The sequence below is a fragment of the Empidonax traillii genome, unplaced genomic scaffold, assembly GCF_003031625.1.
Source record: "Empidonax traillii isolate 1590-97213 ecotype Southwest subspecies unplaced genomic scaffold, ASM303162v1 scaffold46:size3806547, whole genome shotgun sequence".
In the NCBI taxonomy this organism is placed as follows: Eukaryota; Metazoa; Chordata; class Aves; order Passeriformes; family Tyrannidae; genus Empidonax; species Empidonax traillii.
Window position 1 is genome coordinate 1,586,242 of NW_020955239.1, and position 26,379 is coordinate 1,612,620.

At 44.8% G+C, this 26,379-nt stretch overlaps 1 protein-coding gene across 4 annotated transcripts in view; it reads right to left on the bottom strand.

Moving 5' to 3' along the window:
• Positions 1 to 26,379, bottom strand: part of LSAMP (limbic system associated membrane protein) — a 1,013,573-nt gene that overhangs the window by 296,298 nt on the left and 690,896 nt on the right. For 3 of the 4 annotated variants that reach the window (XM_027878852.1, XM_027878850.1, XM_027878853.1), the window contains exon 1: positions 10,478 to 10,837. In XM_027878852.1, coding sequence (XP_027734653.1) covers positions 10,478 to 10,632 — 155 coding nt within the window. In that variant the 5' untranslated portion in view covers positions 10,633 to 10,837. Of the gene's footprint in view, positions 1 to 10,477; positions 10,838 to 26,379 lie in introns of those variants that run through there. The other variant, XM_027878851.1, reaches the window with a different exon arrangement.

Here is a 26,379-nt window from a genome sequence, read left to right on the forward strand (position 1 = left end):
GATAGTAGTAGAGGGAAGGTGGACGAGGTAAAACATGTGCACAGTTAAAAAGCTTTGGGTACATTCTGGGTCTCAGCAGCAGGTATATTAACAACAGGTCCTAAGGAGTGGGAATATCTGGTGAAGGAAGTAACTAATTTTCTGTTCCTAATTAGGATCGGATCTCCTGTTATTGCTGCCCACATTTAGCACATTCTAAGGGGTAATGCCCCCATATGCTGTCCCGAACATTTTATTGCCCAAAACCATGTCTGCCTTATGCAGCAAGCAGGTGAGAGAGGAAATATGAAATATGACTGTACATACCTCTTCACACTTTCTGTCTTGGGGTGGTGGGCTTTTTTTCGCTTTTAATAAACACGAGGCCAGCACTACCCTGGAGCCTGCCTCCATGCTCCCCATCAACAAGCTTATCCATTTCAGACAACTGCCATTAGTGAGAAAGTTGAGAGTGAAAGTAACTACAAGAGGGTTGCATTTTCTTAGTTTCTTATCTCAAGGTCCATCTGTGCCTCACAGGACCCAAGTAACTATTCACAAGGTACCCACTTGCACCTGTAAGGCCTGTCTGAGCACACAGCCAGCACCCTCACCTCGGCTCCCACATGCCCAGGAATGATTTCAATTAAATAGCACTGTAATCCAAGAAACAGACAAATACGTGTGTGTGTGTGTGTATGGCAGGTGTGCGCCAGCAACGGTGCGGGGTATGTGCGTGTCATTTTTCCTTGATGGCTCAAAGGACTCTGGAAAGCAGCTTGCTCCCTCACTCTTTCTGGAGCCCTGACTGCTTCTCTGCAGTGCTGCCAGCCACCCCAATGGTCACTGGCATGGGGTCACTGGCAAGGTGGCAACAGCAGCTGGCTAGGGAAAGTTAGCCAGTGCATCCAAAAGGGGCTCTTTAAAAGGAAGAGGAGTGATCTGCTATGAATGGAGTTGACCGCTGTGAGGACCTTGCGGGTTCTGCTGCTCAGGGAGTAAAGAGGGGAGAAAAGTGTGGATGCCCAGTAAGCTGTAGGGCTCAGAGGTCATCATCACACCACTGTCAAGAACAAGAGCCCTGCTAAATGGGGGACTCATAGTAAGTCTGTGGGGCCAGTCTGGAGAGCTGAAGATGGGAGAGAGCCTGCCTGAGAAATGTCAGGGGGGTTATGGAAGGACCATCCCTATTTAAACAGTGTGCCAAAGGCTAAGGAGGCAGCAGATGTGAAAAGGGGGGAGGGCAGGCTGCAGCAGTCCCTCCCCATCTCCTTCCACCAGCTTAAAATCTCCCGTGTCCTTTGACTCAAGGGGACAGCTCATAAAGGTGCCTGCATTGAAAGGACAAACATGCCCCACTGATTCACAATTCACACATGCCTCTGCTCATACAACGAGGGGGGCTCCAATGTCCCTGTCCCCATGAAGCCCCAATAAACAACTGCCTCAGCTGGCGCAGACTCCCTGCTCTATTGCTGCAGGGATGGAGAGTACAGATCATATTATATTGTATTTGGCAGAGAGGAGACAATAATTTTTCAGGGAGTAATCACTCTTCAAATCTCACTTTTCTCCAAGCTTAGAGGACACCCTGGAACAGATGGGGGTTTCCTAGCATCCCTGTGCTAACTGCAGCACTCAGTAGTTGCTACCTTGTAGTGGTGGTGTTTTTCCTCTCCTCTTGGGCATTTTCCAATTCCAGCATGCTTATTTGTGCCTGATCCTCTCTGTCACATGCTCTCCTTTCTATTCTCTGACAAGATGAGCACGGGGCCTGACCATGGACAAATTCCTGCTGACTCCAGTTGGGAAAATCTGGGCTGGGGGTGGGAATGGAATTCACTACAAAGGAGCTGATGTGAAGGCTTTGGCACTGTGGTTCTTCTCCTCCAAAGGAAAAGAAAGAGATAATGATGTTAGAACTTTTTAACCTTTCTTTTTCTGAGTTTGATAGGCTTGGCCCGAGGCACCCTTCCTAGCAAAAACAGGCTGCTGCAAGATTGATTGGTTGGTGCAGAGTTTAAAGGTAATTTTCTCTTGTCACATGCACATAAATTATTGTGGCTCGAGCTGTGATCAGCTCCACATCTCACTTTTTCGACTGCTTTTATGCCTGGGCTCCTATGAGGGGTTGCAAGAACCATGTCCAGTGCTCCCTAAGCAAGAATCAGCATAAATATATATGAAGTGCACCACAAGCATACACACAAAGTTAGTGTCTAGTTGTAAGGGTTGGAAGGGGCACATGCCTGCAAACCTGCACGGACAGGGACTTCCAGTTGCAAAAGTTGCAGCTAGAGCCTTGTTTTGCTCATCTACGGACCTGTTTAAAATGTTCTGTCCATGAACGCCAGGGCAAGGAAAACTCATCCACTCAGATTATTCACAAGGGGGAGAGAAAAAAAGATGCACATGCACACACACAAAGGAAGCACAGCTGCAGCCAAAGTGAATTCATTTTTAACATTCATGAAAATATTCACTGAACACTTCAGTGCTATTTGCCTAAATTTTGCTGTTTGGAGTAAACACTTGAGCCAGCGCAGGCTGTATGTTCTAGGCAGTACTGCATCGGGGATTAGGGGTGGCTGTTGGATCCAAGTCAAAGATTCACACCATGTCCCCAAGTACATGTGACCCTCTTACTCTAAGGCACAGACTCACAATCTGCCACCGCATAGTTTCTGGCTTTTGGTCCTTGCAAAACAACTTTGCAAGTACCCACAGCCACCGCATTCCCCATCCATCACAACCTTATGCAACAAAGGCACGTGTGTTCTGCCAAATTTAAACACAAAAGCAGTGGCAAACAATTACAGCTCTGGCATGTGCCTGGTCTGGGGGAACAGACCCCTTGCACCTCCCCTGCTCCCCCCATCTCTCTTCTCAACTAATCCCTTTCATTGGTTTCTTTCCCTGTGCATCCTAAGCAGTTAACACAAGGGAAAATGCTACAGCACACAAGGGAGACTCAGCTGAAGCCCTGAAGACAAGAGCTGTGTGCGTTGTCTCTTCCTTCTCCATAAATACAGCTGAGACGACGACTGGATAATTGGCTAAGTGCCTGTCAGCTTAATAACAGAGAGGGGGGGAGAGAGAGAGAGGGAAAAGGAGAGATTTGTATTTACTATTCAAAGTCATGGATGCTGCCTGCCAGTGGATTTCAACATGGGTTTTGTTTGCACAGAAAGGCATGAAAGGTGACTGGATATGCAGCTCTGAGTCATGGTCAACTGGAACACCCTTGCCATTTCCCTTACCCACATAAATCCAGCGATCTTCTAGGAACTCATCAATTGCAATGAGAAACCATTCAGGCACGTCTGGGCTCTTAAATGAGGATGTGTGGGAGACAAGCCCCCGTGCTCTTTGAAAGTTTTCTCTCCTTCCCTCTGCCACAGAAATGCCAATTTCAGAAGAGAGAGTCCTTCAGGCTGCTACTGGAAAGGGACAGTATTGGCCAGATCTGCAGTGGTGTTAACCATTGAGCCTCAGAGGAGGAAGATGCTATATTCTCTTCACTGGCTGCTTTTTTCCCTTACAGCTGTATTAGCTGAGACACACTGAAGCGAAAGGACACTTCCAGCATTAGTGATGATTACTGAGGTCCAGGATTTGGAAAAAGCCACACAGACCTCCAAGTAAGCAGACCCTTATCCTGTCCATCCAGCAGTGCTGTCTCTCACTTTCAAGTGTGGCTACTTCACAAATTATATGAACATTTGTCCAACTACACACAAGAAAACACATCCCATTTTTAAGTGGGAGCAAATGTAGGGAAACACACACTTGCGCACAGGCACATGCAAGCACGCACATCCCAAATCTCATACAGATGGGCTATTGCGAAATATCTGCTGAACTCCAGCCCATCTGAGCAGGCTCACTTCCATCAAGTTTAGCTAGGACTGAAAATGCCCAATCCCAAGTGAAATCAGTAGAGCTGCGGCAGGGCTATTTCTCCTCTCTTTGCACAAGGTTGAGTATACTGTGGGGGCACTCTGGGATCACAGATGGCCTCTCCCACACAACCAAGTTGCTCCTAATAAAAATCTGTACAAATACATACAAGCACAGGGGAGACTGGCTGTTTTGAAATAGCTATTTTTGAAATAACTATTTTGAAATAGCTGTTTTCTAGGCAGAAGTGAAACTCATCATTATTAGTTTCCATTACTTACCATAAAACCAGGCACGTTAGATGTGCCCGAAGCCTGAAGCAAATGATTCGGTGTCAGATTCAGCTGAAAATCACATTCGTTTCTTCTTCAGCAAGAGAACAGTAAAAGAAAACTCAGTAAATTCCTGACTTCACCTTTGTGCCCTCTGTTGCACTTACTCCAGCAGAGCACAAGTTCACACAAACCAGAGTGAATTTTGATGGACAACAAAACTAGCTACCTTCAATGGAAATGGCTATATTCAGCCTCGCAGTAAGCCTGTTGAAGTCCTGCCGCTGCATCAGCAGTGAGCTGTGGTCCTGCAGCTCTGTCAGAATCAGATGCCTGTGGGTCTGGATATAAAGGGCAGGTATGTGTAATATATATTTTGAAAAGTTATAGTTATGAGATGGCAAATTCCAGTAACTACGAGCTATTTTAAGACTAGGTCCTTCCTCATGACCTGCTGGGGAGGGGAGTCGAGTGGAAGAGGTACCAGCTTTGAGACACTCCAGGTAACACGTACTACTATATAAATTTTAATGCCAACAAAGTAGGAAAACATATGGTACTTAGCTGCAAGCTCAAGTGTGCGTGTAGACTCAGGGGAGGAGGTTAAAGCCATACAGTTTGATACTGTCTCTCCTCCTTCATCTTTCTGAGTGCAGATTTACCATCCAGTGTTATTAAACATACATAATTTCACCAAAGAAAGCCTTTCCTTTTCCAATTTCCACTCCACCTTTCCTTGTGATGAGTTAGTCCCACTTTGCTGAAAGCTCAAACCTCACCACTGGGCTGACCCTATAGAAATACTGTGTGTGCATAAGGAGAGATGCTAATCGCCAGCCTTTGACCATATACATATTGCAACTTCCTTTATCATATGTATGCACACACACATATCTGTGGATGCATGTGTGTCTTCATATAATGGCACCATCTGCTGCCAGACCCGGAAGTTTTGAAACAGCATCTGTTACTACATTTATACACTTTTATTTTTTATTTAAAGGAAAGCATCAGCAGAGTTTGCACAGATACCAACATACCCTCTCTCAACGCATGTACACTAGATTTGATAATGAAGGCTTTGCACAGACTGGAGAGAGAGAAAAGCACTTGGGACTTGTAGTCAATAGCAGCGCAGATGAGGATATACTAGGGAATCCTCATGCATTGCACTTGCTGGGTTGTGGCGTGGCTGAGACGAAAGGCAGCCCATGTTAATGGATGGGTCGCTAGGCTGGGTGCTCCTGAGCCCTGCTGTGCAACCCTGGGCGAGTCCCCTCACCTCCGAGCACCTCCTGCCCACCCTCAGCCTCAGTCCAATCCAGTTAATAGCCTGCCTGCTCTGCAGAAGAGGGTGCCTCTTTCAGTCTGTGCTCGCATGGCCCTTAATACAAAGGGTCCCTCAACTTAGTCGTGGCCTTTAAGTGCCACAACAATACCACTAATAATTAAGGTTACAATTTTACTGCCAAGACCGTATTATTATGTAGCATTATACCTTTGAACATGCCTATTCTCATTTCGAGCAAAGGGCTCGGCTCAGTGCTCTCTGTTATAAATCGTATGCTAATTATAAGTGTAATCTGAACAGCTTTTACTTTTCTGTTAAAATGACCGTATAGGGCACAAACTTTGTTGTGATGCTGTGTTGCTATTTTGCCTGAGGTGCCTTTGTCCTCTAGCATAGCTCTATGTGTAACATATCAGCAAAATACTGGGAGGCCAGGAATGGAGTTTGCATAAATTGCTTATACTGCAGGATTATACCAACAGCACTATCATTACTGCTGGTAATTTGATTCTAGCCCATCCTTTGACACATATAACTTGAAGGAACTAAGTACCCATTACGATGGAAGTACCTAAACATACTATCAGCCTGAAACTTCACATTATTTAAAAATACCTGCTAAAAATTAAAAACGTACACTCAGTTAAATGCTAGTTTTCATCTCTACATCAGCGTCAGCTTGATTTAATTCTCGATGAAAAGTTGATGCTTGGAAAAACTCTGGAGCAATGAGCCAAATGCTGGCCTTGGCGAGATCCCAGTTCTCCAACAGGCTGAACATCATCTGAGCAGCGCTCAGCAGCTTAAGCCCTGTATGAGTCACTTGTACCTCTTTATTAGCAGTCCTCGGGAATCTGCCCCAAAGACAAATGTGGTATTTCTGGCAGTGCCCTTGGGCTTTAGTGGATCCGTACTGGTATAACTGAGCAGACCGGAATGGGGGTGTGACCCATTTTAGTTCCAGCTAATGACAAGCTCCATTTCAGGAGCCTTAAAGGCCAAGTATGCACTTGTGCCAGGACTACTAAAAGCCCTGGGCAACCCGCAAATTCCACTGACACCCTCAGAATAGTGCTTTAAAGACACTTTGGGGCAAGCTGCTGTGGTGGTTCCTGAGGGAGCTGATCGTTTCCCCCTAACATTCAGTAGAGGTATGCGATCCCACAGCATGGATAAGCACTGCCATTTTGCTTCTAACCCATCTTAAGGGCCAAACACAACAGAGAAGCACAGTTCCCTCCCTTCCCCAGTTTGCAGCAGCTGCCCTTCGTTACTGTACATGTCCCAACTTCGCCAAAATCCTCTTATTTCTCATCCCCTCACCAGGCTGTGTGCAACTGAGTGCAGGGTCCCTGCTCACCCAACATGAGCACAGCAAATGAGCTGGGAAGGGATGCTCGAGAAGATTTGGGGCTGGGGACTGTTTTCCCTTGCCTATTTTAATTAATTTGGGGAATATTTAGATCATTTTTGGTTTGGAGATTCTTTTCTTTTCCCTTTTTTTTTTTTTTTTTTCCCTAACATCAAGCTGGGAAGTTGCAGGCAAAACCCAACAACTTCATGACTGTAATTTTGTCAGCAAAACATCAGCAGGAACTGCAGCCCATAATTCTTTCTCAATACTCAAAATAAGCTTCAGTGTCTTTCTTCGCTTGCTGAAGACAGAGTTAAAAAACGAAACCTTAGAAAGTCTGGCAGTGTCACTAATATACAGTGTCATCTTTGAAACATCCTGCTTTCTTTTCTTGGTTGCAGCTGGACAAATGCTAGCAACTCTGCTCAGCCATTATTACCTGTTGCAGCTCTCAGACCCCTCCTCTCTTTTCTGCCTTGCTCTAAGGAGCAGATCATTACCCTTTTCCCTGTGGATAGTCCATCATGAGCTATTTTTATTCTCCCTGCAATTCCCTAACTTCCCCGTGACAAATACTTGCTAAAAGTCATCAACCTTCAGCAAAGCCAACAAATGAATCAAATCTGCTGCCAGGTCACTTAGGAGATGAGCCAGTATAGAGTTAGGGACATTTTTTAAAAGTCCTATAGAGAGAGAACATTTTAAATGCTATAGTTTTAAAAAGTCATCTCCAAACTTCTCAGAACAATTCTATTTGAGTAACAAGCTGCAGATGAAGCTTCAGAGGAGTGGCTTCCTTTAGGAACATTAGGGCTTATAATAAACCATTTTTCTCCACTTCATAGATCCGTCCACCCACCCATTCTTCCACCTACAAGTGTAACCTTATATACAAATGCATAAGGCCCAAAAGCAAAAACTCATTCAGAATATCCTGTCCTGGGTGCTTTGCTGAATGATTTGCATCACAATTTACAGGAACAAAATGTTTTTAGATATCTTATCGCTATGTACACTGCTTTTATTTCTCTCCAACTGCATATCATTTTTTCTTCCTCCTACATTTTCATTTCCCTTCAAGCTTTCAAGCTACAGGATGGAGCTACTGGGCACTGGTAAACTGATGTTGCACACTCCCTATTCCCTCTGAAGCAGATGTTTAGCAAAGATGGGTTATATGATCCATGTACAGAAATCTTTTACCTGTCACTGTGTGGAGGTAAAGATCTTCTTTGAACACAGTTAGTATAGATTATCTATTGGTTTTTTCCCATCTAGCTCTTTCCCTTCCATTGTTACTAGTGGATCTATAGACAGGGAGAGCACGACACTAAGTAGTTTTTCAAACACAAGGCTGTCTTAAACTGAGTTATGTTTTGGGGGGTCAAGGAAGACAGTGAGGGGGAAGCTAGCAAACTAACACTTGCTTTAAAATGGAGGGAATGAAATGTTATCGTGCAGGACCTCAGATCTATGGGACACAGGGAAATCTCACACCTTCTGGCTTCATGAGGCAATCCTGGCAAACCAGTACAGCCTGGCTTCTGTCTCACCTCTGAAGGAGGGACTGAAACATCCCAGAAACAGAAGGATGGGCCCAGGGAAAAGGAGAGCTGAGAACTGCCCTTCCTAGGAAATGTGAAAAGCATATAGTTGGCCAGATCTGCTTAAAGAGCTTAGGAAGGCAGCCGAGAGAGGTAAAGCTCGTGCACTGGCCACAGTCACTTCTGACAGAAACGCAGTCTGCCAGGAACACAGTATTGCTTGGGGCAAGCCATTACATGGCTGGGTGGTGTGCTGCTCCTGCAGACTGTGTCACTTGGCACACATCTGGCCGACACAGCTGGATCATTTCACTCAGGTGTTTTATTTTAGTGCCTGACATAACACTGGCAAGCCACACACAATCACTGAAACCAGTCTCCCATGCAGCCCCGTTGAGCTTGTTGATGAGCGAACGCTTTACACACAGCACCATCTCCACCATCCGCTTAGCCCTCTCTGCTGCAAATGCAGCGTCTAGATAAACTCAAAAGCTCCAGGGTTAAGTGGGAAATAGAAATCCAGTGACCCCTGTCTGGGCAAGTGAGCTTAATGACTTGTCTGCTGCTGTATGTACCAAATGTATGCTGGCAAACATCTGTCTGAGCAGCCCCTCCAAAATAAATGATTGATGGAAGCGATTTGCCTTTAAAAATGGGATAAGTCAGCTGGGAGTCCTGCTAGAAAAGGGTTAATGGGATATATGAATTGCTAGTGAGTGGAAGGGAAAGGAGAGAAGCCAGAGTCAGAGGCAACACCCCTTGTTAGGTGTTTACCATGTCTAATCTAAACCACTTCCATTGCATATGCAAGGCAGATGAATTACTCTGTAAATCCTATTACTCCATGTGGATAAATCTTACATTTGAGTTAACAAGTCTGGAGAGCTGGGGAATGGAAGCTGCTGAATGGATATTCCAGGATCAAAACAACAGAGCACACGGGAGCTGAGAGAAGCGATACGCGTAAGCGCACTCACACATCCCTCCTCCAGCATCCTTCTTCCCTCTATCATTAAATGGGAGGGATGCAGGACACAGGGGATCGTGTAGCAGACCATTTGGTGACATCCAGCAGGATTTATTTCAGAAAAAGAGAAAGAAAACTTTGCTACTGCTGTTAGCTTTGCTAGGGGATTGCTCCCTTGATGCTTCAGGGTTTGTGCACTATCAGCTCTTCATACAGATCACAGATTTATTTTAAATTACACCCAGTAGTTTTATAGCCATGATCCAGTGTGTGCACACACACACACACACAGAATTTTCCTTCCCTAAGGAAGTTACTGCAGGTAAGTTGAGCAAGACAAAATGTGAAAACAAAACCCACAGGAAAAAGACTACTGCAGTTTATTTATTTGGGACACTCCTAACTGAAAGCCCAAGTAGTGTCAGAACTACCTTTAGAAAGCCTGCACAACAAAACCAGAAATATCACACTCAATGCTGCCAGTGAGCAAGGTTACATGTGCAAAGACACCCTCATTACAACCAGACACATAGGCATAACACACTCCCATTTATTTTAGCCCCGCAAAAACATCAGCACACTGAAAAAGATACAACCTTCATAAATGTTGGAGCTCCTACACCATGTTTTCACCAGCCTTTTCAACTATTGTATCCATCTTCCCTCCCCACAGGGCATAAATATAAATAAATAAAATTTTAAAAACCCAGAGTTTTCCAAAAGAACTTGCCCAAGAGTTCTGGCAGCACCAGGGATAAAGTTTTTGCATAGGTACAAAAAGAAGCACGGGAAGATCAATGGAACATCTGGCAAGCACAGCTGGATCCCTTTTCGATTTCTCTATTGATACTACAGGGCTGGTGGAAAGTGTACGTTCATAAGAGCTGGCTAACACAAGCGGATCTTCCCCACTGAAATTCTTTTGATCCAGAGCACTGCACAGAGGAGAGTGGTGGCAAGAAGTATTCAAAAGCTTTACGATTTTTTCATATTAAAGCACACACATGCAGCGCTTGTTTGTAGCAGCTGCTGCTGCTGCAGTTCCAGAGGTAAAATAACACACACTCTCACAGAGACATATACACACAAATATGTATCACGTCACATGTATACGTTGCATACATAGAAATACAGATACACGGAAGCAGAAAAGTTGGCAAGATGCCCTACCTGAGGATGGCTGTGTCCCCTTGCCTCACGGTGATGTTATCGGTACCTCGGGTAAAATCCACGCTGCGGACTGGCAGCCCTGTAGGGAGAAGGCAAAGCAATCTCAGTAGGACCAGCGGTAATTGTTTCCGATCAGGCTGAGCCCTTGCTACCATGGCTGGTCTTGTCGAGTTTCACTGTCTGTACTTGTCTCTTTCTCTGCCTGGGTATGTGGACAGATAGACGTAGAAAGAAAAACAATAATAATAATGTACAACTCTCGCTCTGATCGACAGCCCCAGAAAGGGGAGGTGATTTCACAGTCCTTCTTAGCTGCCACTTTCTCTTGCTCTTTTCAGTCTCTTGCTGGCTTCTTTCCCCACNCGGGAGCCGGACGGCGGCTGGGAAGGGGAGGGGAGCGGGGCACTGCAGCAGGGAGAGGGGGCTTGTGAAGGGATGAGGGCTGGAGGGCAGAGGGGAAAGCCACGAAGGAAAAGGGAGGAGGGAGAAGCAGAGAGGGAAGGGGATGGGAGAGGAAGAGGGGGCTGGAGAAAGGAGGAGAAAGGGAGCGCGAGCGGGAAGCAGAAGCAGAGAGAAGACAGGAGCAGCCAGGAGATGCTGAGCGGGAGGGAGGCAGAGGGAGCAGGGCATAGGGAATAGAGGAAGGTACGGCCAATATTCTCAAGATAAAATAGTGAGGAAAGCGGATCTGTGGCCAAAAGTGCAAACAACTTGGCTTAGCAGCCTGAAGCCACACGCTAACTGATTTACAGAGCAGCATCCTTGGCAACTGCCTCTGCGCCCTCAAACCTCGCTTCTTCCCCTCTCAGACTTTCCCCTCGCCAGATAAACAGTTGTACATCCATCCCTCCCTCCCACCTCTCTCCACTCAGCCCTTCCCGCCCCCCCACCTCTTTCCCAGCCAGAGGGACAGAGCGGAGACAATGCCGGCATTGAGCTGCCCGCGGAGTGAATGCTCGGCCTGTCCTCCCGGCTGCCGGCGCCCGCAGCTGAGCCCCGCGCCCGCCGGCAGCAGCGCTGCCCACCCGGGAACGCTCCCGCAGCCCACATACCACCGCCACCGCAAAGAGAAGGGAGATTAAATTAATGGAGAGGAATAAGCTGTGTGTGTTACTGCTGATTCCTGCCTGCCATTCCCCCAGCCCGATATCTGCCCTGCGGGAGGAATGAGAACTGTTCCTAGGGATGCTTCGCTACTGTAACCCTTCTGCAGCCACGGCTCGGCGGGGCTGGGACGGGGAAGCAAAGAGGGAAGGCGTGGTTTGAGAGGGGTCCAGAGAAGCAGGTGCAAGAACAGCCATGGGAGATGGGCTGAGAATTGCTGCCCTGCAGGATCACAGCGCTGCTACGTGTGTGTGCAGGAGGGGAAAAAACACTTGTACGGTGCCTGCTTCACCTCTGCTCCTGAAGCCTCGTGGGATACAGTGGACACAAACTGAAGAAACATAAGGAATGTCGTTGCGTTATAGGAATGGCCACATGGGATCAGATCAAAGGTCCTTCTAACCCTTAGTTGTGTCTCCAAGTGTAGCCTAAAGCCAATGCCTAGGGAAGCACACAAGCACAAAGGGAAGCACTGCCCCAGGGCACTTATCTATTTCCAGTGATTTGTGGTTAAGGCATGTCCCCAGCCAATGGCACTATCTTTGTAGTTAATGGTACTTGAATGATTTTCTTTATCCAGGAATGTGTCCAGTTGCTTTCTGAACGCCTAGAAACTGACCCCTGCAGCCTTGGTATGGAAAGGCCACACAGTCTATGAGAATTTAAACAATCCCTGCAAGTGTTAAAGGCACAGAAATTAAGGACTAAGGTCATGACACTGCTGCTCCAGTGCCATGCACGCAGTGGCAAAAAGAGATGACTGCTTTGTATTCAAGCCAAAAAGTGAGGCGAGTCACACACTTGCTCTGCAGGAAACTTGACGGGGATAGCACCAGAGGGAAAAGAATGAGGAGCTAAAGGGGTTAATCCACACGCCAGATATTCCCAAGCTACTGCAGAGAGAGATGTCACCTGACAAGGATACTGCTCTGAAGAAGACCATGCTGCTGACATCTGATTTCTGATTAGTAACCACCACACTAGGGCAATGGACAGTGCAAGGGACAAAGATGCCATCAAGCTGCTGGCATGCCACAAGATGGGCATCACCAACAGGAAATCCATGCACTCCTGTACCAGAATTTGAGTACAGTTAAAAGACTTGGTCTCATATGAAGTAACCAATGAAAGAAATGCACCCCTCTTGCAAAACAGTGTTGCGTGGATCCAAGGGTCTCCCACATATATTTCATCTACATTTAATAAGAGCTATTGTATGATAATTAAATGCCAGTGGAATAAGGAAAACATATTTGTCGAAGATTAACTATTATGCAATGCAAGAAGCATCTGCCACCCAACTGCTAGAGCTCACTAAATATTTCCTTATCTCAGAGTATTTACTTAGGAGGCAATAACTATCCAGTTAAATCTAAATTTAATGCTTAGTTAAATATAGTTCATAGAAAGTGGCACCAATATGTTTTATACAGACAATGACATAGGGGGTTTCAGGGAGGGAGAAGGGAGGAATCTTATCTCCAGACTCTAGTAACATCCTGATTTGAGATGGGACTGCATGTGCCCATGCCTCCCTACAAAGAGGGGTGGATCACTATGGACTCTGAGCCCCCTCTCAGCTCATATGGCAGTGCAGGGGATGTCTTCATCTTCTTCCGCATCTATACAATCCTCATTAGAACCACCACAGCATAACTATTTAATAATAGTAATAATCATAATAAACAGAGAGATGAGGAAGAAATTCCCTGAGGGTCTCATAAACCTTGGGAAAAATAAAACAAAATCTAAAGCTGATAGGTCTTATTTGCTTTTAGAAGCATACAGAAGCAAAATGAAGGGGTTGCCTAGGTGTAAAAGGCCAAACAAGCAGGAATCACACAAATCCTAGGAGAGCGCCTCATGAGTAAAATAAATAATGTTATTTTTGTACGTGTTCCCAGAAGAAATAACTCTCTGGACCCATCTCCCCCTGCTGGAAGCAGATAATGAACAGCAGGTCTACTTTCTAACTTTCCTACCCTCCAAAAACTTGAGGACAAATTCAGGTAAATAGTTAGAGCATGGACACCACAAATCTCTACTGCTGCCTTTTAAAGCCATTCATCAATACTCCTGGTAGGTGCAGGACTAGCCTGGCTGACCAAATTTTGTCACTATGCAGTTCAGGAATGGATGGGGCAGCACAAGCCCAGCCCTACAGGTACCACATCACCCTCCTCCAATGCAAAACACTCATACCCTGTTTAAAGGGAACAGGGCATAGAGCATCACGCTTTGACGAACATGGGCTGTATGGCACAGTCAAGAGACATGATAGAAAGGCTTGGATGACAGGTTCAGGAGGGTGTCTGCGTTTCCACCCTATGAGTGTGGGATTGTTCTGCGTACAAGCTGGCAGGAAAACAGCAGTGTGAGTTAACGCAGCCTGGTTAGCCCTCTTTTCCCTGTGAGGGAAACGTGCTGAAGACATCACTGTCTGGATACTAAGCCGACTGAAGGAGAGACCCTCCGTGTTGGCCCTGGATGGACAGACTGTGCTGAAATAGGCAGTGCTGAGATCCTCTGGATGGGTACTCAGGTCATCTCTGCCTACCTGTGTGGGAGCTCAGTTTTACAGATACTCATGGATTGACATTGGGAAAGCCTGGAGTACCATCTGCTTTTCTTGGAGAAACACTGAAAGCATGGACTCTGTCCGCAAATAGGAATGGTTTTTCGTGTTGTTTTGCATTTGAGGTGGCTAAATACAAAGAGTGATCCATGGAAACTTCACTCAATGCCAACTGCAACAGCCATCTGTATGATGTGGATGGCTGCCCCCTAGGAGCTGAAATGAGGCTCATGAGATCACACCACAAACAGCCGCAAAACAGCAACTGTTCTCACTTGACTTTCAAGCACTACCAGCCACACCAAAACTGGTAAATTGATTCCAAATATTGTTGGAATCAGGGAAAAGGCATTCTTAAAAATAAAAATACTGCTCCCACCAGTCTCCAGACCCTATCATGACCAACTCAGTTGTTTCAAGGGGACTGTATCATGGCTCTGTCAGCAGAGTCCAAGCATCTAGGGACTTTATTTGGGGTATCTACAACAGTGAGCAAAAACATATGATGTTTTGTGAGCTATAACGTGTTTAGTCAAGATACACTGCTGCACTCTGCAGCAATGCCTGCTCAAAGCTTCTCAGCCATGAAGAGAAAATGAAGTTTTGCCGCATTGGCAGAAAAGTTATGGAGAGGAACGAGGAAGAGCTGAAGGGGTTTCACCACATGGGGAGGAAGATGAAGAGACCATGGCAGGACAGTGGTGATCTCTCCTTTCTCTCTTCATTCCTATATTTGTAGCTCCAACATGCACACATTTCCACCCTGATGTGCAAGGGTGGCATCCCACTGCAATTAAGCATGTACGTACCACTCTCCCTTAGATCTGGGGATACAGGGAGCCACAAGAGCAGGAGAAAAGGAGGAAAGGCAAGGCTAGAAGAGAAAATGAAAATCATTCAAATACAGCAGATGCCTCAAGAGGCAAATTGAGGAGAAGGTGGGCTTTAAATCATAAATGCCCTTCTCAGATTCAGTTCCCATAGAGCATCCTTTGTCCATTCCTTCAGCTACACCTCCCTGATAAAGTGGCCTCCAGCTATGCCAAGTCAGATTCTGCCGGAAAGAGCAGAGAAATAATTTCAATGACACAACTGGAAGGAAGACTGCTAAGTACAGGATCCCATCTACCAAAACACGATCCTGTGCCGACTGGAACATCAATGCCACTTATTTATATCCCCAAGGCACTTATGAAGGATGTGTTATAGGAAAAAATTCTGCGGTTTGAGAAAAATGTATGTATAAGATGGCTTTAATACTAGAAGTACCCATTCCTTAAAGTGTTTTAGGAAAGATATGGTTTTTATGAATATTTTGCAAGTCTATAAATTAAACTGGCTTTTGATACTGAAATTCAGAGCCAGCTCAGGGACAAGACTCACATCCAGACATATAATGCAACAAGACCAAGTTTCTGCTGCAGTAAGGAACTCATTAGGTGGAAGGATTTACTGCACTGAGAGCATTCAGATAGGCCATAACTGCAGATGATAACGTGCACGCACAACACCTCCAAGTGTGGCCACTGAGCTGTAACAGAACTTCCTGTCGTACAAGAACAATAGCTGATTTTCACGAATTTGTAACCTTGTTACTATGCAATCGATCTAGTTTCACAATTGATCTCCTTGGTGCGGACAATTTAGAGGTCAAGGGCCAGGCTCTCAATTGCCGTAAGCTGACGTATCACCACCAGCGTCGGAAGAGCTATGCTGATTTCCACCACCTAAACACGAGTTGTGAAGTTCATCTTCTTCTGCGCTGTGTTATCACAGAAAACTGTTATCACCTTTGAAAGAGAAAAATTTGACTGGATAAAGAGTGTGCTCTGATTTTTCAGGAAGTTTCACCTTTATTTAAAGACCAAATTTGAAGGCTGGACAGGAGGAAAATATTGGCCTAAAAATGCCTTTGTTTTTCATCAGTATGACCAAGTAGGATTAAAGAATTAGCACTGCAGTTGGTTTGTGGTCTTAATTACTGGTTGTTACCACAGCAAGTGCTTGTAGAACTACTTAGTAATTTAGTCCTTCCTACTTGAGAGGGACGAGACACAGCGAGTGCTCCTTTTTTGATTAAAACAAAAGTCACCCTTCCAGCCTGATGTAAGTATAAGAAGAATAAAAGTTGTCAGTATCAAGAGTGTCACACTGCCTTTTCCCTGAAAGATCAGATACCGTTAGCGATTCCCTTACTAACACCTCAGGACTGGACTCTGCAGCTGCTGTTTGCCAGAGGGAGTCAAATCACTTCAAAACGACGGGAAGCCACGCTGCTCAGCCACTGCTGCTGCGTGGCAGGGAGCCAAGCTGCCTGCCATCTCCCAGCCCAGTCAGCAGTCCCAGTGGGAAACTGTGTGACCTGTCCTCGCAAGAAAGGCTGGCTCATGGCTTCAGAAGCAGAAATAGCTGATCCCAGTTCGACATTTCTCACGGAGCAAGGCGGTATGTCAACCTGTATTTTTAAGTGTGGCTACAGGAGTTAGGCATGCGAATCTAGACAAGCAGTCAATACTTCCCACTGAAGACAGCTTCAAGATCTCTTTTTATATTTGGGAGTGAATTGTTGCCTCACAAATGTCACATAACACTTGATGAGTTAGGCAGATCCAGAGTTCAACCCTAGAAGTCTTTAAATAGTTTACTTACTATAGGAAGGTAGTAGCTTTATCTGCTTAAATCCGAATACTATCCCCCCAAACTACCCCCCCCCCCCCAAAACTTTCCTCAGTGCTGGAGAATATTTACTGCCCTCAGCACAAGTAATTAGGATTCACTTAACAGAAGGAGACTACAATGGTTAACAGCCCCTCCCAACAGAAAAGCAGAGATGAGGCAGAGGTTAGGAAGTTCAGGCAGGAATTGGGAGATACACAGTCCAAATTTCCTCAGCGTATTTGGGTAAATCACTTAATGAGTCATTCACAGAGGCACAAAAAGTTAATCTCCCTATGCTCCCTCTGCCCTCAGAGAAGTAATCTTCTCTTGAGGGCACATCAGAGCAGATGTCTACTTTAACTGTATAAAATTGCCCTGTCTCTCAGGGCGTGTCAAAGTTTCCAGCTACATAGCAGAGATCCTAACATAAGCTTCCAACAGTCTAAAAAGTGTGAAGCACCAAAGACTGCAGGGTGATCTGACACGATCTGACACCACTATACAGAGAGCCCCTGCAAGACACAATCTACAGAACATGCCAGGCGTGACCTATTTCTAGCATACTCTTTAACAGGCCCCAAAACAACTGCCTGGCAGTTGCGAGGGATGTAGATCGCTGCAGACAGGAATTCTATACAACTAAGAGGTGGTCAAACCCCTTCTGCTGAGCCTTGATGCATATCCGATGGCCTGCTCTGGCATGGAGTTCTCAGCACAGTGCTAATGGATGAGAATGATCATGACAGCAATGCTCCTGAAAAGAGCTCCAAAGTCTTGCTGAAATGATACATGCTACACATCCATCATTACCAGGGAATTAATTTTATTGTGAAGAATAGAGTGCGGGCAGGCTGTTGTGCCATACATTTTTTTGTACGTTTCAGCAGCTCCAACATAGCTTTTATGAAACCTGAACTGAGGCCTTCAGCGAGACAAGAAAGATTCTCAAGATTTGTGATGCTATCAGGAGATCAGGCACTGTCAGAAAGCCTCATGTGCAATAAACAATGAGAAAAAATTTTATGCAGAAATTTGGAGAAAGGTTCCTTTGAAACTACGACCTGCCTGAATTCAAGCTTCTCAATACACTTCCAGGCATTTCACTGTGTTCAGGTCTGAAAATGAGGAAAATACATTTTTAACATGTCCAGATCTTCAAGATGAAAAGCCAGGAGAACTCTCTCACAAACAAAGGCTTAGTTAAAACCATTCTTGCAGGCTACAAGTCAGGGGTGTCTCTGCATCAGCTTTTGGAGTTAGTGCCTGCCTAGTCTTTCAACATATACTTTTTAATGTTTCACCTTTTCTTATCTTTCCCATACTACTACTTTCCTCAAAACTCCTCAACCTGATATGTTCAAGTTTATCTCCCTTTCCTAGGTTGCTCCCATGCCTCATTTCTGTCATCCTACACAGCTGTCTGTCTCAAGCCACAGAAACTCACCCACTTCTTGGGTTCAATGACTAACTATCACACCAGGTTAAGAATTTTTCCTGTTGTTTTAACCACAAACGTTATTTCCTTTATCATCCAGCCACTGAATTGAATCATGCTTTTGTCTGCTTAAGTGGTTGCCTGTTGTTGAATACTATCTCCTTGATATATTATGTTGTATCCGTTTGAGTCTTACTGCGTACCACTTTTGTTCCTAGTCCAATACTTTGCCACAAATGCCCAACATCTGATGCCAGAGAGGGAAATAGGGCATTTTCAGCAGCCTTTAACAGAGCTGGCAGATGCAAGATAAATACCATTGCCCTGGGGATGAGCCAGACAGCAAAGAAGTAGGCCAAAGGTAGGCATTTTAGGTCTAAGTCTAAGCATATGGAAGGGGGAAGTAGAAGTCATGGGACAAACCCAGATGTATGCACAGACTGGGGAACGAGAGATTGGAGAGCAGTGCCATGGAAAGGGACCTGGAGGTCCTGGTTGACAGCAAGTTGAATCTGAGTCAGCAGTGCCCTGGCAGCCAGGAGGGCCAGCCATGACCTGGGGGGCATCAGGCAAAGCATCACCAGTCGGTTGAGAGGGAGGATTGTCCTGCTCTGCTCTGAGCTGGGGCAGCCTCACCTTGAATATTGTGGCAGTTTTGGGCACCACAACATCTGAGAGATATTAAGCTGTTAGAGAGTGTCCAAAGGAATGCAGTGAAGATGGTGAAAGGCCTTGAGGGGAAGCCCTATGAGGAGCAGCTGAGGGCACTTGGTCTGTTCAGTCTGGAGGAGACTGAGGGGATTGCAGTTACAACTTCCTTGTGAGGGGAAGAGGAGTGGCAGGCTCTGATCTCTTCTTTGTGGTGACCAGTGACAGGACCCGAGGGAATGGCCTGAATTTGTGTCAGGGGAGGTTTAGGTTGGCCATTAGAAAAAGTATCTTCTCCCAGAGGGTGGTTGGGTGCTGGAAGAGGCTCCCCAGGTAACTGGTCACATCAGCAATCCTGTCAGAGTTCAAGAAGCATTTGGATGATACTCTCAGGCACATGGTATGACTCTTGGGGATGGTCCTGTGCAGGGCTAAGAGTTGGACTCGATGATCCTTGTGGATTTGTGATTCTGTGAAGTTGGAGGGAACAACAGAGGACCTGCCCACCAAGAGGTGCAGGAATAAGGTGACTTCTCAGGGGGAGGAGGTGTTTTGCTGGAGATGATTCCACCAGCTGGTTATGTCAGAAAGGACTGAGGAATTTCCAGTTCTACACTCGGATGCAGCAGCCATGCAGCTGTATGGCTTGTGGGCTTCACTGCTTGCAGCAGCAGGAGACCTCATCTCAGAACCACCCAGATTCCATTTCATCCCAAGTCATCTTTAAATCAGTTTGGAAGAGTTGAAACAAACCCAAGTGAGGACAAACTTGCAAACTGCTCAGATGAAGCAGTACCTATCAGAAAAAGCAATACTTTTCAAGAGACAGGAATTCTTCCCTGAATCACTGCTAAAGATGCTGCTAAGGCTGGCCTGACTAAGGGATGCACACCTCCTGAAACAGCTTCCTATAGCAGAGGTCTGGGGTGGGCTATTTATAAAAGCCTTCCAGGTAAGACTAAGAATAGGCAGGTGTTCTCCTGGAGGGGTATAAAATTCACGTGGGAACATGACCTGGCTCAGGCCCTGAGGTACCAGCAAATGTATCCCCATCCCCACCTCCCTTCCCCCCAACAAGTTACTCAGCTCCAGCAACCTGTTAGATCCAGCAGCTGGCGGGGCTTTATAAAACAAAGAGCCCACAACCCAAACAGGAATGGAAGCATTGCTTCCTGTGAAACCCCTGGGGGCTTGTGCATAGTCCTGGCCTTCAGCAACACTTTATTACCTTCCTAATTTATACAACAGACCAGTATTTTTTAAATAATGTAATGAGCCTCATAGATTCTTCCAGCAGGCAGGGACCAGGAAAGGACAAAGAGCAGGTTGGTCAGAGCACTATAGCAGCTGACTGAACAAAAGGCAAGTTAGTGATTTTTTTCACATCAAGTTGGATCAGACTGGAGAATGGTAAAAAGGAAAAGACCAAAGAAAACCTCTGATGAAGAGATGGAGCTCTGAATAGGGCACTTACATGCTTCATTACTTGCCCTCTGACAGAGGAATGGACTGGAAGATGAACTCCATATACCACACCTATTGCACTTGGGTAAGGCTATCTCAAGTGTCCTCTGAGAATATCGGATTACTTTTTAGCCAAAGTCATTGCCCATAACACCTTTTCAGCCTATTATTTCTATCTGCAAGGAATCATCCTGTGTTTGCCAGACATCAGTGGGAATCCAGGGGAGGCCTGAATTTGTGAAATGGAGGACTCCAAGTCATTCAAGCATCTACTTCTGAGCTTTTGGTAAGCAACCCGTTTCACATACAGTTATGAGAAAGAACAGTAAAAATGGTGTACCAGAGATACTTTACAACTGGTGAGTGTATAGCATGAAGGAGCTGGCAGGAAAGCTTTTTACAAGCTTGGGATGATAAAACCTGCTGCCAAATGCAAGGAGTTACCTACTGATGTGGTGAGGATCTGAGGAAAAAAGAGCCTAAAGCTCGAAGAATTTTCCCATTTAAGTTGTCTGTCAGTGTCTGAGAGGTCAAAGGCAACCCTGACAGGTAGTGGCCCCTTGGATGAATCCTGACCCTGATATTCAAGTGAAGCTTTGCCACCAGTTTCTATGGGGCTACAATTTCACCACTTGAAGTCTGCCTCTCTCCCTCATTCCCTGTAAACTCCTCTTGGGTGAGGGATGAATGCAACACAAAGAATAAAGCAAACATGGAAATTAAGGCACACCTTCAGGTTCACGTCAATTTAACTGAATTACAGCAATTTAACAGTAAGCTCATTGCTCATCAAAGTGAGGAACAAACAATAAATCTGGATGGCTTCAGACAGACCCAGCATAAGCAAATTAAGTGCAAATTTCTCCTGTACCCAGCTCGTTCAGGACACCCCTGTTCTGTCCATCAACATGTCCTGGTATTCCTGCCCGCTCTCACCATCTGCTGATGTAGCTAAGTCCTGAAAAGAAGAAGCTGCTACTGCCCATGAATTTTTAATGTAGCAAGGAAAAGGCTGCAGGAAGAAGAATATTTGGTGGCATTTACTCCCTATGATCAAAGCCATTTCATGTCTCTTGTGTGATATTATTAGAACACAATATGAAGTGAAAGCAGTGTTCAGACTAAGGTCCCTATTCAAGAAACATTTTCTGCAGGGGAGCATGCAAGAACCAATGCCAGTAGAAAGCCCCTATTCTTACAGCCTCTCTCTGCCTGCGTGTATCTGCAGGGCATCACATGACAGAAGGAGCCAAGCAGGTACTTTAAGTCCAGTACCCTCTCTCACAAGCATGATGCTAAAAGGGACATCCTCACTCACCTGTGAATGCTTCCCAACACTCAAAACCACTTATATGGCCAGCAGTAAGGGACCCAAGTCTAGAGAGGTAACATGCCACAGAAAGAGCTGTATTTTAGATCTCTGCTGTTACTGGTATTTGTTACATAAAACCCAAAAACCCTGCAGTTACTTCTATACTGACTGTGTGCTTGTACTTACCAAGCAATCACCCAAGAGAATGTAGTGCCATAGAGAGAGTTGACATGACCTGTCTCTGTCCTATCACTAGCTGAGCCATTCCACCAGTGCCAAAGGGCAGATGAAGACCATACAGGAAAATCTGTTAAGCACCCGGAAAGCAGGAAGGAAATTTTCAGCTAACAGGAAAGGGGTACTGGGACTCAAACAGATTTGACTCTTTGGAAGTATGGATTAATTCCAAACCTTTTGTTTTCTCTCCGCTACTAAAGGACATAGCACAATGCATATAGTAATGTAAGTTACTGAAAACCTTCTTCCTCTGACTTCAGACGAACTGCCGGCATATCCCTGACAAACATGGATGTATGAGAATAGTCCCCTGGGAAATATCTCCACTAGCTGAATATGATGTAATTACAAATTGTCCAGTCTTATCACCATCATTCGATCAACAATTACACTCAGACACTGAGAGGCCACACTGGTCGAACTCCTAGCCACCAGCAATGTACAGATCATGCTCACTGGTGGTTGAGAACTTTCTGAAACAAATCCATCCACCTGTTGGTAAGTGTTTGATGAGTGCTTTGTGAAAAGCCAATGCCTTGTTCACTATATACCTCCGATGGTACTGAGGGTGCATTGCTCACACCAGCTGAAATTTTCAGCCTCTGTTCCACGGCTTAAAGATGGAGATATATATGTAAGTAAGGGTCAAGGTTCAAAAAGCAGTGAAAATATTTGCCCATTGAGTCACACTGCTAATACAAGACTCTTGACTGCTCACTGTAAACCATCACACCAACACATATGCACTAATACCACACAAGCAAAGTCAAAGGAACTACAAGTGAAGCTCAAGAGAAATTTAAGCATTTTGGTAAACATAATGTCTGTAAATCAATGCTGAGAGCCATCATGCAAATGTTTTCATAGGAAACCTCTGAATGGCCCTTGCTGCTTTTTTTTCTTCTGAGCTGGACTCCAAGAAAGCTGGAAATGGACTTTTTACAAGGGCACATTGTGACAGGACAAGGAGAAATGGCTTTACACTAAAAGAGGTGAGGTTTAGGTTAGATATTAGGAAGAAGTTCTTTACTGTGAGGGTTGTGAGGCACTGGGAAGGTTGTCCAGAGGAGCTGTGGATGCCCCACCTATGGAAGCATTCAAGGCCAGGTTAGATGGGGCTTTGAGCAACCTGGTCTAGTGGAAGATGACCCTTCCCATGGAAGTGGGTTCATAACTAGATGGTCTTTAAGATCCCTTCAAACCCAAGCCATTCCATGATTCTATGACTCCGTTAAGGGCTCTGTACTGGACAGCTTTCTATGCCACTGTGCAAATCAAGCACTACTGATTGAAGCAGAGAAAGGCTGTGAACACTCAAAAATGTCCAAAGGAAAACACAAGAAATCAGCATTTAATATATAATGTGTCTGCAGTCTCTCAAAGCTCTGCAATGAGAAAGCTCCATGAAGCAGAAGTTCTGTTCATATACAAGAAAGCAAGGATGTGTTATGGCTTAAATCTCTGGAGTGAAGAAGGTGGTTTGCTCTTTACTGCCACAGAGAATTGCACAAAGGATTTAGGTTTCACAGAAGGTGAACTCTCCCCACTCCACCTAGACAGCACAGTAGAGCTGAGGGTGATGTACCAGGCACTGCAAATCCATAAGGAAAGAAACTGGTGAAGGAGGGTCAGGGTATAGCTCTTTGTGGAAAGGAGCATATGACTCCATCATGCCCTGTGTGTGCATGAGTGCAAGCAAGGTGAGATCGGCATACATGATATTCCAACCTACTGGGATGACTGAAAAGAACAAATATAAAGTTTTAAGCTCCATGATCTTTTTGCCAGGAAGCAATGCTTACAACAAGAAAACAAACCAGCTTAGATAGAAAGGACAAAAATGCCCATATTTCAGCTTGAAATCAAAACTTCCATATAACTTCCAGTATGATTCTTCAGCTTTCTAAAGACCTCCTCAATTATCAGGGGCCAATCTTAAAACACACTGTTTGAGCACCTTGGTGAGGGCAGAGTCAATGTATTGATGACTGAGGAACATACAGCATACTTTTACTTTACTAGATGTATTCAACTCCCTACAGAAAGATTCAAGATGTCATCAGTATTGGAGAGATGACCCTTAGCTGTGCAGTCAAGAGCTTTTACAATGTGAAGCTGGCATCCATTGTTTCTAGTTCCTGTAGTATCTTTCCATAAAGCTGACAGTGGTTGGATAGCTGTAAGGGAGATGGATGGGGTTGAGTATACAGAGAAAAACATTTTGTGATTGGAATGTGATTATAGAGCTGATGAAGCTCTAATGGCAAATCCAAAAAGGACATACAAGCTGCTCAACACTGTACAATTCCCTGAATCCAGCAGCTCTCATCTTCCTCAATGTCCTCGTTCTGGCTGGAATAGAGTTAATTTTTTCTTAGTAGCTGGAACAGTGCTGTGTTTTGGATTCAGTATTCGAATAATGTTGATAAGATACCGATTTTTTGGCTGTTGCTAAGTAGTGCTTCCCCTAAGTGAAGGACCTTTTCATTTCCCATGCTCTGGAAATGAGGAGGTGCACAAAAAGACATGGGGGAATCAGGACGGCTGATTCCAACTGGCCAGAGAAACATTTAATATCATACAATGTCATGCTCAGTTTGTATACAATTGTGGGAGTTATCCGGAAACGGGGCTGATTGCAGTTTGGGGATGGGTTTGGCATCGGTCAGTGGGTGGTGAGCAATTGTGTTGTGTGTGCATCATTTGTTTTTTCTGGGGTTTTATCTCTCTCTTCTTTTTATTACTATTATTATTATATTATATTTTGTTTTCTTTCAGTTGTTGGACTGTTCTTGTCTCAACTCATGAGTTTTACTATTTTTTCCCCCTCATTCTCCTCCCCTTTCACTGTGCTGGTGGGGCAGAGGTGACCAGGCAGCTGAACGATGCTTGGCTGCTGTCTGGGGTTAAACCATGACACTTAATTATTTCACCAGAGTGGAAGAGACTGCCAAATAATAGCATCCCTCTGAAAAATGCAAAGCTGTTTTGATGACTCATCTGGCAGCTACAGCAACTACTTTATATTAATACTAAGTCAGAATAAAAAATTTTTGAAAATTAAGGTAAAGGGAAATAGAGGTTAAGACTTGGAAATGTTTCAAAAAAACAACCAACCAACCATTCAACTAAACCAAACCAAACAAAAAAACTCCAACAAAACAATAAACCCAAAACAATCAAACAAAAACCCCATAAAACACCAAACAAACAAAACCCCCAAAGCATTCAGTATTATTTGTAGATTCCCTCCATTTGTCTTAGACTAGCCAGAGAAATGATTAATGCTGTCTCATTATTTCGTAACAACATTTGGAATATAAGCAATGAAAAGTAAAGAAGAAAGGCCAGTGTAAAAACATTCCTTCTTATTCCCTCATCCAACATCTTCAAAAGAAAATACAAAAAGCCCACAGTAAGACTTATATTCAATCAAAAGAAAGGAAAATCCCAATTAGAGATTTAGGATTTTAACTTAGTATAGATGTTCTTTTAAGAAAACTATTCTTACTTGCTGTGTTCGTACTGGGATTTAGGAAGTGCAAAGAACAGGAATTTAGCTAGCTAATGTGCATTAACAGCTTAGCACAAATAAGGCAGTATGCTTCCATGATGTATTAAAAATCAGTTAGTTAAACCTCAAGCTACTTTTTGCCATTATGCTTAACATATGTTAAAATCATACTGCCTTGTTTTCATTAGGCTGTTAATACATGCCCCCAAAGACAGCTTCACCTTAAAGCTCCCATGAGAAAGACCTAAAGGTTTAGCTCTGTTGGCAAAGCCATCTTAAGTTGACATTCTGCTGATGCGGCTGTAACACACTTCCTATCTCTTCACTCCCCCAGTAAACACTCTTGGCAAAAAGATTACAAGGCCAGAGAGCTGCACCTGCACTTTGGATACGCAGCAGCGTCACATTCAGCATCCCGTTTCCTTATGCCCATGGTTAGAGCAACAAAGGTCCTGATCCTGGGCACAAGAAAGTGGAGGCCAGCCTATGAGGCTGGCAGAATTTCATGTGCTGCACGTGAATTCACACAGACAAATTGAGGCTTTACCTGAAATTGTCTTGCTTTAGTTCATGACTTCTTGTTCATAGGGTAGGAAAGAAAATACTACCTGTCCCAGGACCTGTGTGAATCCACCCTGATTTTTCTTTCCTAAATTAAAGCATTCCATAAGATTTTCCCAAATCTACAAGTTACTTTTACATGACTTAAATTTAGATTTTCAGCATTAATTCCAAAAGAAAATTCCCTGCCTCTGAGGTACGACAATGCATTAAAAATACCCGCTGCCCCTTTAGAAAAACAACCAGTCCCTATATATTCATCACTTTCATTGTGCTGTTTCTCTGGGCAATTTACTGAAGAAGAAATTATATTCTTTCTTCTGCCTTTTTACTTGCTCAGGTGGGACAGTCACCTGGATGTCACCTGGCCAGAGACCTAGTTGGTGAGGCCTAG